The 13,222-nt window shown below is 47.2% G+C and overlaps 1 protein-coding gene across 1 annotated transcript in view; it reads right to left on the bottom strand.

Annotated features, from left to right (window-relative positions):
- LOC143933075 (cathepsin W-like) overlaps window positions 1–13,222 on the bottom strand; it is a 159,571-nt gene that overhangs the window by 61,850 nt on the left and 84,499 nt on the right. The window contains exon 6 of the mRNA XM_077456032.1: window positions 2,251–2,331. Within this exon, the coding sequence (XP_077312158.1) occupies window positions 2,251–2,331 (81 nt within the window). The remainder of the gene's footprint in view (window positions 1–2,250; window positions 2,332–13,222) is intronic.

Consider the following 13,222-nt stretch of genomic DNA (forward strand, 5'->3'; position numbering starts at 1 on the left):
GTAGCCAGTGATTTGTAGACTGTCCCTCAGTCCCTACAGTGATAAAACACTGCTGCAGAATAGGGCAGCAGTCAGCAGCAGTGCACCACAAGCCTATATAATGTACACCTATACCAGTCCTTACAAGGACCTTTGTGGACCTAGTAGCTAGTGATTTGCAGACTGTCCCTCAGTCCCTACACTGATAAAGGACTGCTGAAGAATAGGGCAGTAATCTGCAGCACAGCCCTGCACCAGCACCCTATATATTGTACACCTATATCAGTCCTTAAAAGGACCTTTGTGGACCTAGTAGCTAGTGATTTGCAGACTGTCCCTCAATCCCTACACTGATAAAAGACAGCTTCAGAATCGGGCAGCAGTCAAGTATAATATTCTTTCTATATTTGGAAGAAAGTATATTATACATGTACAACCCTATATACTGTACACCTATACCAGTCCTTAAAAGGACCTTTGTGGACCTAATAGTAATAGCTAGTGATTAAACTGACTGTCCCTGCTCCACACAGTGTCCTGTCCCTACACTGACAAAAGACAGCTGCAGAATCAGTCAGCAGTGCACTCAGCAATCACCAGTACAGCAGTGCACCGAACCCTATATACTGTACTACACATTATACCAGTCCTTAAAAGGACTTTTGTGGACCTAATAGCTAGCGATTTGTGTCACTACAGTCTCTCCCTGCTCCACACAGTGTCCTGTCCCTACACTGACATAAGACAGAATGTAAAATGGCCGCCAGATCAGGTCTATTTATAAGGTAGGGGGAATGTCCAATTGTCCATGTGCTGAAATGTCTCAGTTGGCTGTCCTGTACCCCATGATGGATGTGTCATCATGGGTCAAAGTTCTTTCATACTGTAAACACATATGTCCGCCGGGCGAACAGCGGCAATAGCCTGCCGATCGGGGGAATCGCGAACACGCAAAATTCTCTGCGAACTGACCGCCGGGCGAACAGTTCAGCCATCCCTAATCCATGTCTTTATGGACCTTGCTTTCTGCTTGTACTGGTGTGTAGTCATGTTAGAACAGACAGAGGCCATCCCCAAACTGTTCCCACAAAGCTGGGAGCATGAAATTGTCCAAAATGTCTTGGTATGCTGATCCCTTAAAGCCCTATACACACTATCCGTTTTTCTGCTGAGTTTTTCCTTAAGATTTACCAAAACCATATAATATGAGGTCAAACCTTAGGAGTTTCAATTTGTATGCAATCAGGCAGGCCCTTGTACTACATGGTTTTGATAAATCTGAAGGAAATCCCCAGCAGAAAAACTGATAGTGTGTGTGGGGCTTAAGAGTTCCCTTCACTGGAACTAAGGGGCCAAGCCCCACCCCTGAAAAACAACCCCATACCATAACCCCCCCCCCCCCACCAGATGATTTGGACCAGCAAGGTCCATAAACACATGGATGAGCGAGTTTGGAGTGGAGGAACTTGACTGGCCTGCACAGAGTTTTGTCTTAAATCCGATGAACACCTTTGGGATGAATTAGAGCGGAGACTCCGAGCCAAGCCTTCTCGTCCCCATTAGTGCCTGACCTCACAAATGCGCTTCTGGAAGAGTGGTCAAACAAACATTCCCATAGAGACACTAATAAACCTTGTGGACAGCCTTCCCAGAAGAGCTGAACCTATTATAGCTGCAAAGGGTGGGCCAACTCAATATTGAACCCTACAGACTAAGATAACTGGTATTGGCAGTGGTAAGTCATGCATGCGCCATGTAAACCAAGTAATAGTCCAAGCAAGTTTGTAAGGCAGTAAACAAACAGTTGTAATACAGGACTTTGTACAGCAAGTCTATAGCATAAAACAAACACATTTTTTGACAGTTGAATGTATGACAGTTCCTGACTAATAGGGTGCCCCTAATTCCCTAAAACACACAAGCAGCTTTGTACTTTTTATTGTTCTGCTGTCAGCAGACCGCCTTTTCACCCAGCAGCAGGCTCTCATGACAGACAAAGTGAGAGAGAGCAGTGAGAACCAGTTAGCTCACTGACTTGATCTATGGCTTAAAATGTGGACTTAAGACTGGAGGCTTTTCCTATTCAACATTCTACAAAGTCTGCAGGCTCCAGGACCCAGAAGAGGAAAAAAACACAACGTTTGTTTATCATGACAGATAGAAACCCTGGAGCTCCTAATGACATGTAGGTTAAAAACCTAGGTGACACATATCCCCTACCCACAACCTTACTTGCCGGTGCCTCATAATATACATATGTTTAACTTTTACCTTCCCTTAGAACAGTGATGTATGCATCCCATGTGTATCCTCCTCTACAGCCATCATCACATGGACCACAGTCTATAATCTCTGGGAAGAGAACACAGAGTATAAGGATGTCAGAGAGAAGACACAAAGACATTAACAGTGTTAACAGCATGAAAGTGTTTACAAAGGACAAATACACTATTCCATGTACAATTTCAAGTCAGGAAGCACTTGACAGCTTTTTGAAGTGGTAAAATCATGTCACAAAACAGTAAAATGCAGTAATATCTCATTTGCATGTGGAGGTAAAATACATTTTTATATATATATATGTATATATATATATATATATACATATATATATAAACTAGTGAGTTGAGTGAGGCAGTCCCTACTATTTAGAAGATAATATATTTTTTGATGATTTGACTCTCCAGCATTTACGCAAACCTGAAATACCTGTAAGCAGGTTGCCTACGGAAACATTAATGGCTGGCCCAGGCTGGGGGAAAGCCTGTCTGGGCAGCCAAGTAGAAATAGGGGATGTTTTCACATTTGTTCCCATTGGACTGAATTGTCCAAAAAAGTGCTAATTTTAACGGCTAATATGCAAGATACTGTCCTAAAAAGGATTTGTGGACCTGGCTCCTGCCCCAGGGGACATGAGTCAATGCCTAAAATGTTTTTAAACATGGCAGTTTTGGCGGGAGCACTGATTTTAATGACAATTAAAGTGAAAAAAAAAGTGAAATATTCCTTTAAATATGGTGCCTGGGGGGTGTCTGTAGTATGCCTGTGAAGTGCCGGGACTGTTCTAAACACGTGTTTCCCGTGTTTAGAACAGTCCCTGCACAAAATGACATTAAACGGAAATAACATCATTTAAAACTGCTTGCGGTTTTAATGTTATATCTGGTTCCTGCAATATGGTTGAAAATCATTGAGAAAAATGGCATGGGTAGCCCTCCCTGCCCATTACCAGCCCCTTTGGGTCTTGTACGCATATTAAGGGGAACCCAGTACCCATATTAAAAAAAGGAAATGCGTGTGGCCCCAGGCCCTATATACTCAGAACAGCAGTATAAAGGCGGTGCAAACAAGACAGGGACTGTGTAGGTTTGTTGTGTTAAGTTGAATCTGTTTGTAATTTTCAACTGGTAAATTTTTAAAGTGTAGCTCCAGTCAAAAAAACTATTTTTAAGCTTTTTGGAAAACATAGGGAAGGGTTATCACCCCTGTATAATTTGTTTTGTCGTACATCTTTTTTCATCTCACTTGCTGTTGTCTCCTTCCGTTTGCAAGTAGGAGATGTTTGTAAGTTGGATGTTTGAAAGTAGGGGCCTGCCCTATATGCTCTGCAGAAATGGCGGAACAAGATTTTGGTTTTGCCACAACATTGTAAGCCTTCAAAGTGACTCTTGGTGGGTGCTGGAGCGCCCTGCTGTGAACGATTATATCAAGAATTGTAATTACATGCCATTGTTGAACAGTGGTAGAAAAGTTGACCTTTGGTGGTTGTGGTGCTGGTGCCACAACACTATAAGTCCTCACAGTTACTCTGGGTGGGCACAGGAACGGGCCCTCCTGTGAAATATTATATCAAGAATTGTAATTACATGTCCCTGTTAAACAGGGGCAGAAAAATTGGGCCTTAGGCACTGGTGCTGGTGCCACGACACTGCAACCTCTCCCATATACTCTAGTTTTATTGCAGGAATTAGCCCTGCTGCAAAGCATTGCATCAAAAATTGTAATTAGCTAAATGTCCACACTCAAGTGAATGGATATAAAATTAGGACAAAGTGGTACAAAACGCCAGAGATTCTCCACAAATTCTTACCATCGGTCACTGACCGATGTTGGAGATGTGGCCAAGGTCAAGGCACTTTTTTACACATATGGTGGAGCTGCCCTCGGATTCAATCATATTGGCAAAAAGTTCATGAAGTGACGTCTTCAGTTTCTCAGCTCCCCTTGGAATTTACCCCAGCACAATATCTCCTTCATCACACAAAAATAAGGAAAAAAAAATATTTCAAATCAAGTGCAATGCATATGATTAATGCGGCCAGGCTTTGCCTGCCGGTTCATTGGAGGTCCGCGTCGGTCCCAACATTGACTGAATGGACTTCACGCATTGACCATATTGCAGGGATAGAGGAGCTGATATTTTCTTCTCAGGATAAAATCACCAGATACACGGCACTTTGGGAAAACTGGCACAAATTCCGTAAATCACAGGAATTCCAACAGCTAATAGCTCGTAATGGGCGATGATAGCAAACGATGTTACCTAACGGCCTTACTACTTACTTTTTGATCTGTCTTTAACATGGTGTCATGAGCTTGATACTTGGTAGACGGAGGGGACATGGAGCTGCGCCCCCTCAACCCTCCCCCCTCACTTCCCCAATCTTTCCTTTCCACCTTCCCTTTCACCCTCCCTATCCTCCCTATCCACCCTTCCCAATTAATTTTTTTGAGCTCCCCGTCATCTATTTTTTTGACGTTGGGAATTCTCTAAAGGGGGGGGGGGGTGGAGTGTAGGTCCCAATGTGAGAAGGGCCTGCGGTCAGCATCTCCCCAAATGAGAAATGTATAACTGAAGATGAGGCTCTTCTAGGAGCCCTCACGTTTATCTCTACTTCACTATGCTTGCCCAAAATACCATAGATTTTCCTTTTATGAATGAAGGGCATGCACATAAAGCATAACAGTAGTTCTTCTGAAATTACTTGTACATCTTGCTTGTACTCAGACCGAAGATGATGTTCTATATTCTCTCCTGTACTGATAACATTATATGCTTGTCTGTTGCGTTTTTGTAAGGTATTATACATGTCTTGTTTACCATTATCTTTAATAAAAGAAAATTTTCAAGGAAAAAAATAAAAATAAAAAAATTGTAATTAAACGCCCCTGTTAAACAGGGGCAGAAAAATTGGGCCTTAGGCACTGGTGCTGGTGCCACCACACTGCAACCTCTCCCATATACTCTTGTTTTATTGCAGGAATTAGCCCTGCTGCAAAGCATTGCATAAAAAATTGTAATTAAACGCCCCTGTTAAACAGGGGCAGAAAAATTGGGCCTTAGGCACGGGTGCTGGTGCCACCACACTGCAACCTCTCCCATATACTCTTGTTTTATTGCAGGAATTAGCCCTGCTGCAAAGCATTGCATCAAAAATTGTAATTGAACGCCCCTGTTAAACAGGGGCAGAAAAATTGGGCTGATGGCATCACCCAGAACCAGAAATGTTCTTCCAACATATCAGCAGAGGAGGAAGAGGATAGACAATCAACATAACAGGACAGTCACTCAGCAACAGCATAGGCAGTCTTGAAGGGATGTGATATTTCAAAAAAGATTATTCGGTTACATCAGCTTCAGGTGCTTGGTAGCTGTGGGTGATCCAAGACTGATTCATCTTGATGAAGGTCAGTTGATCAACTGATTCGGTGGACAGGCGCACCCTGTGATCGGTAACAAAGTCACCAGCAGCACTGAAGGTGCGTTCCGAAAGAACGCTGGATGCAGGACAGGCCAGTAGCTCAATTGCATACTGTGCAAGCTCTGGCCAGTGATCCATCCTCAAGACCCAGTAAGCCAGAGGATTTTCGGTGGGAAAGGTGTCCAAGTCTGACCTTGCCCCTAGGTATTCCTGCACCATGTAAATCAGACGCTGGCGATGGTTGCTGGAACCGATCATACCTTGGGGCTGCAGACTAAAAAATTGTCTGAAAGCATCAGTCAGACGGCCACCTTCTACACCGCTCCTTCTGACCGATGCCTCAGCAACATGTTGTCCAGGACCAGGAGTTTGTAACCTCCCAGTCTCTGGGAACGCGTTGCGCAGACCTTTCTGCAAGGCCTCCCGGAGATGTCTCATCCTCTGCTCCCTCTGCGATGGCAAGATAAGGTCGGCAACCTTACCCTTGTACCGTGGATCAAGGAGAGTGGCCAGCGAGTAATGGTACCTCTCCTTGATCCAAAGAATACGAGGATCCTTCCGCAGGCTTTGCAGGATCAGGGAGGCCATGCAGCGTAGGTTAGCTGAGGCATTCGGTCCGGAGTCCTCTGGGTCACTAAGGACAACATGATCCGCAGCTACCTCCTCCCAGCCACGTACAAGTCCACGGGTTTCTTGGGACTGTAAATCATCCCTACAAGACTGCTGCTGCTGCTGCTGATGCTGAGTGCCAGCCTCCACCTCCATGCTGACACAATCATCCTCCTCCTCCTCTTCCTCCTCCTCATCCTCTTCCTGTGTGATGGGTGGCACAGCAGGAACACTGTCTGGATAAAGGGGGCCTTGAGAGGTAAGGAAGTCCTCCTCTTCCTGCCTCTGTTCTGCCTCAAGTACCCTGTCCATTATTCCACGCAGTGTATGCTCTAAGAGGTGGACAAGAGGTACAGTGTCACTAATGCATGCACTGTCACTGCTCACCATCCTTGCGGCCTCCTCAAACTGTGACAGGATAGTGCATGCATCACTGATCATGCCCCACTGGCGTGGTGAGAAAAAAACCGAGCTCCCCTGACCCTGTCCTGGTGCCGTAGTCGCACAGGTACTCATTGATGGCCCTCTGCTGCGTGTGCAGCCGCTGCACCATGGCCAACGTTGAGTTCCACCTGGTGGGCATGTGACATATAAGGCGGTTCTTGGGCAGGTTCAACTCCTTTTGGAGCTCAGCCAGCCGAGCACAGGCATTAAATGATCGGCGGAAATGCACACAGACATTCCTGGCCTGCTTCAGGACATCCTGTAAGCCCGGGTACCTGCCCAAGAACCGCTGCACCACCAGGTTAAGGACGTGAGCTACACAGGGCACATGGGTCAGTTGTCCCTGTCGGAGGGCAGAGAGGAGGTTGGTGCCATTGTCGCAAACCACCATTCCTTGCTTAAGCTGGCGTGGCCTCAACCACCTCTCGGCCTGCCCCTGCAGAGCTGACAAAACATCCGCCCCAGTGTGGCTCCTGTCCCCCAAACAAACCAGCGCAGGCATTGTTTTGCCTGCGTACTTGCGTAGCCCCTGGAACGGCTATGGAGCACCGCTGGTTCTGAGGACAGAGCACTGGAAGAGGCCATGGAGGAAGAAGAAGAGGAGGGGGTGGAGGAGAGAAGTGTGTCACAACCAATAGTAGCATTTTGGAGGCGTGGTGGCGGAACAACCTCCAACACTCCTGCATCTTGTCCTGCATCCTTCCCAGCTGCCAGAAGAGTGACCCAATGGGCCGTGAAAGACAGGTAACGTCCCTGTCCATGCCTGCTGGACCATGAGTCAGCGGTAATATGCACCTTACTGCTGACCGCCCTGTCCAGCGAGGCAAGGACATTGCCTTCCACATGCCGGTAGAGAGTCGGAATCGCCTTCCGTGAGAAAAAGTGGCGTTTGGGGACATGCCACTGAGGAACCGCACATTGTACAAACTCAAGGAAGGGGGCCGAGTCTACCAACTGAAAAGGCAGCAGTTGAAGTGCTAGCAATTTAGCCAAGCTAGCATTCAACCGCTGGGCATGTGGATGGCTGGGAGTAAACTTCTTTCGCCGGTCCAGCAGCTGGGGCAGGGACATTTGCCTGCTATAATCGGACGTGGGTGTACTGCTAGCAGAGTGCCCGGAAGCACTTGGCTGTGACACACCTAATTCTACACCTTCATTCCTCTCAGAGCAGGTTTCAGAGAGGACTGAAGGTCTAGTGGGGTTGGAGATGCCAGCTGATGAAGAGCAAGGAGAGGTCCGCTTTGTTCCTTGGTGTGGGTCTTTGAGGTACGCTTGCCAACGAGCTGCATGGCAGGTCAACATATGTCTGGTCAAGCATGTGGTGCCCAAGCGGCTGATGTTTTGGCCACGCGAGATACGCTTGAGACATATGTTGCAAATAGCAGCAGTGCGATCTGATGCACTCGTCTCAAAAAAGGCCCACACCAAAGAACTTTTAGAATAACGCGCAGAGGCAGCGCCTTGCACAGGCGGAGCTCTGCGGTGTGATTCAGTCGGTGTGCTGCCCCTAAGCCGGCCCCCGGAGGGCATCCTGCCTCGTTGGACATGTGCCTCCTCCTCCTCCTCCTCCTCCTCTCTCCTACCAGGCACCCACGTGGAGTCAGTGCCCTCATCATCCCCTCCCTCTTCATCGCTGTAGCAAACCTGGCAATATGCTGCAGCTTGTGGAACATGACTGCCAGATTGCTGTCCTTCTTGAGCATCCCCTCTCTCTGCATTCACGCTACTGCCTTCCTCTAGCTGAATGTCATCATCAGAGCCTACAAAAAACTGGGCATCCTCCTGGAGCATTTACCCAACACTGTGCTCAAAGAGTTTAGGAGACTCCTCAGGAGGACGTGGTGGGTCTAGGGAAGGAGTCACTGATGATGACATTGAGACGAGGGAAGACAATGCATTGGCAGCTGCTTTGCTAGTACCCTGAGACTGGGTGAGAGAGGATGAGGAGGATGAAGAGGGCTTGGTCATCCACTCTACCAAGTCGTTGGCATGTTGCGGTTCAACATGTCCAGCTGCTGAAAAGAAGGACAAGCGTGTCCCATGGCCACGTGCTGATGACAATGCACCGTGTCCACGACCAGCACTGTTGTCTCTAGACACAGAGCCTGCTTGCCCTCTTTTATCGGCTCGCGCTTGTCTTGCCTCTCCTTGCTGGCCTTCCAGACATGGTAATGGCCTGAAGGGAGTTGGGTAAAACAGCAGTTGGGTAGTGTATATTGTGCTGGAGGCACACAACACCCACTAACTCCTGCAGATGCCTTTATTATAGAACACCAGAGATAAAGGGGTATACTGTAATGGAGTCACACAACACCCACTAAGCCCTGCAGATGGCTCTATTAGAGAACAGCAATAAAGGGTAGATACAGGTGTACATTGTGCTGGAGGCACACAACACCCACTAACTCCTGCAGATGCCTTTATTATAGAACACCAGAGATAAAGGGGTATACTGTAATGGAGTCACACAACACCCACTAAGCCCTGCAGATGGCTCTATTAGAGAACAGCAATAAAGGGTAGATACAGGTGTATATTGTGCTGGAGGCACACAACACCCACCAACTCCTGCAGATGCCTTTATTATAGAACACCAGAGATAAAGGGGTATACTGTAATGGAGTCACACAACACCCACTAAGCCCTGCAGATGGCTCTATTAGAGAACAGCAATAAAGGGTAGATACAGGTGTATATTGTGCTGGAGGCACAAAACACCCACTAACTCCTGCAGATGCCTTTATTATAGAACACCAGAGATAAAGGGGTATATACAGATGTATACTGTGCTGTGCTGGAGGCACACACAACTTCCAATAACTCCTGCAGATGGCTCAAATAGAGAAGAGCTATGTAGGTGGATATAGCGGTGTGTACTGGGTACAGAGCACGCAGACAGCACGCACAAGCTCCTAACACTACTGACTGCAAGCTCTATTATAAAAGATAGATCACTAGCTATATAGGTGAGGTGAATATAGCGGTGTATACTGCGGTCAGGGCACGCAGACAACAACCACTACAGAAGAGCAAGATCGAAAATCGGCCGATAACGATCGGTGTATACTGTGTTGAAGGTACACAGAACACCCACTAACTGCTTCAGACGCCAACACACTACACAAGGCCGCCGCGCTGGCGGCCTTATATAGTGTGGGGCGTGTACTACACAGCCTGAGCTATGATTGGCCACAGGCATCCTGCTTGTGGCCAATCATGGCTCTCCTCGCTGCTGGCGCTGTGATTGGCCAAGCATGCGGGGTCACAGTGCATGCTTGGCCAATCATGAGCCAGCAATGCACTGCGATGACATTGTGGGCCGTGAGCGCCACACGAATTTGGCACGAACGGCCCATAATGTTCGGAATTCGCCAAACGGGCGAACAGCCGATGTTTGAGTCGAACGTATGTTCTATTCGAACACGAAGCTCATCCCTGGCAGTTAGCATGGGTGACCAAGAACTAGTGCAAGGTACACAACAGAAGGTTATTAAGTGTGGTGCCTGGTGCAGGTGATGGGTCCTCTGGCGAGGGTGGTGGTGATCTGGTTCCCTCCCCAGCACTCAGTCTCCTGTGGTAATAGGAACTGGACCCATGTGTAGCAGTACCCCCATAAGGACTACTGCAAATTGTGGTTTGTCTGTCACCCTGTCCAGCCCTGCATTCACTATCAGCCATCCGAGACATAAAGCCAGTGAATTTTGTTTTTTTTTAATTGAGGGATATAACTTGGATAGGCATGGGAGCTATGGGATGCCCAGCATAGATTAATAGAACAGCAATTGGTTTTGGGACAATTATGTATACTCCCTGTACATACTTCATCAGCTTCCTCCTGCACAAACTTGCTTGAAGCTCATCATTCCTCACTCCACCAGCACATCACTTGCTGCAGACTGTTACTTCTAGTCAGCTCCAGCACATCACTTGATTCCCCAGCTAGCACAATTTGTTGGTTAAGCCTGACACTGACTCAACCAGGTCACAGCAAATGCCCTGGGAACGCAGGGCCCAATGGTGTATCAGAAAAAGTCCTTGTGCTATCGGCCCTACTATGGCTACTGATCCCAGTTAGCCCTCTTCAGGCCTTGCCAGTCCTCCTGGCTGCAGCTGCCTTTTTCCACTGCCCCTTCCACCACAGTTTACACTTCTGGTTCTGCACCCAGCTCAGACTGCAAGCTCCCGGTCCTCTTAGAAGTGCTTCCCCAGTCTTCCTGACTGTACCTCACTCACCAGCAATCCTGGCTGTGACCAGTTTTCCTCCCTGGAGTGCTCTTTCTCGCTGTCCTCTTCTTGCTCTCTCTTATGCCTCTGGTCCAGGACCTCTTCATGTGTTCCTGAAAATGGCCCTGACTGCACCTGAGCCCAGGCCTGAGGTCCCCCCCCCTCCAGACAGGGTAGCTCCCTCAAAGGCCCTCTGCACCCTCTCACTCCAGGTCTTGCACCCGACAACTCCTTCCCAACTGGGCTGACCCTGGGTATTTAAGGAGGCTTGACCCCTGCCAATTAAGATTGGAGATTGGTCAGGGCTCCTCAAACACCCCAAGTGGCTCCACCTCCCCTCCCACCTCTTTTTCTAGAATGCAGAAGAATCCTCTGGAAAGAAGTGGGAGATCCTGATGACCCCACCTGTGAGTCACCCAGCCCTACCCTGAGCCACTCCCAGCCCAGAATGAAAACAAACAGGCCTACCAATCAGCCAAGCCTTCTTAAAATGTACCTATCCTCTCTAGCACACTACTAACTAGAGGGTGCTACACATGTTACAGAGGCCCTTAGCCTAGCCACATGGTACGGAAAGGAAGACGTTAACAAGTGCACACATGAGGTTCGTGCTAAGAGCATGGCAGGATCCCAGGTACGCTGGATTGGTTCAGTGGGCATGGGCTCAGCAGTGTTTCTCCTAAATGCAACGTACATCAGACAACAATGTGTAGTGACACGGGCAGCATTTTTCAGGGGAACTACTCTGTTACTGCACAAAGTAACATGGCTCATCTCTAAGTCTGGGGACTGGCCTTAATGTTTGATCCTCACATGCCTGCTGTCCCCGTATGGTCCCAGGCATTGATGAGAGCATTCACGGCAAAGGGTACTCATACATGCATGGCGAGTGGCCTCTCCCACACACCTGTTGTGTGTAGGCCAACCCTTTAATAATTTTGACATGTATCCAGATAGATGACAATGTAAGAGTTCTACAGATGTGTGGTTGAAATGTAGTGTACTAACCAATTTTATGTTTGGGAGGTTAATCCAGGTTATGTTCATATTCAGTGCTAATACATTCATAGAAAGGAACAAATTGTACATTCTGTATTTATATTAATGGTTCCTTCATTCAAATTCCAGGTCTGTATATACTCATTGTTTTAGAATATTACCAAACAAATGAGAACAAAACAAAGATCTGCTTATGCTTACCTTTTTTTCTAAATAAGATAACCAAGATATTTTATCACATAGAAAATGCTCTGTTATAGTAATTTTAACAAGAGAAAAAAAGGATATAAACATTATGAGATGCCCCCAAAATACATACTAGATCATAGTTCAGGCATGCAGCCTGTCTGGCCATAAAGCAGTGAATGTGACATAACATCCCCCTACAGTACCATACCAGGCTACATGCCCTGAAAATTGGGAGCCTCCCTCCTCTGCAAGGCACCTTGTGCCCATGTTGATGGAGACAAGAGCCTTGTCTCCATATCCCTGGCCTGGCAGATGTGGGGGTCTGCATGGAGAAGACTTATCAGAATTTAAAAAAAAAGGAGGCCCCCCAGGTATTTGGTCATCCTCCTACATGAATGAGTACATAGTGGTCCTTGTTACTCATTCACAAAAAAGTACAATAGTAAATAAAAACACAGATACCTTAGAAAAAGTGTTTTAATAAATAAACAAACAAACAATCTCATCCCCCCCCAATGTAAATCCAATGGGAGTCATATTGTCCAGATCCAATGTTAATTCAATGTAAATCACAATGAACAATGCCCCTATAGCACAATGAGTCTTGTCATGACAATCCTCTCCCAACAATACACCCAGGGCTGGAACAAGGGGTGGGCAGGAGGGATGGCTGCCCCTGGCGCAATGGTTTATTGCAGGGGCAGGGGGCACCCTGACCCTAACCCTAAGGGAAACGGGGCGCAGTTTGGCATCTTTGCCCTGGGCACTGGATGACCTTGTCCCAGCACTGAATACACCCATCGCAAATGATAATTCCCTGTCTTTGCTACAAAGTAAAGGAAATATAATTGGTCAATGGCATCACCCAGGATACCCACTGGCTTTTTTACAATAAGAAAAAGCTGGCAGATAGCCAGAAGTTTTCTAATAGTAGCGGTAGTAATGCTGGCGCTAAATGACTTTCGGCTGCAACAGCTCAAGGTCTGGGCGAACTGGGCAAATCTAGCTATTTTGTTCACCTATTCAGGGAACAGCTCGGGTGGGTTGTATTCATATTGCTATACTAAAGAAAAAGG

Source organism: Lithobates pipiens, unplaced genomic scaffold, assembly GCF_037356315.1.
Source record: "Lithobates pipiens isolate NorthernLeopardFrog02 unplaced genomic scaffold, aLitPip1_a1.2 Scaffold_10, whole genome shotgun sequence".
Taxonomy (NCBI): Eukaryota; Metazoa; Chordata; class Amphibia; order Anura; family Ranidae; genus Lithobates; species Lithobates pipiens.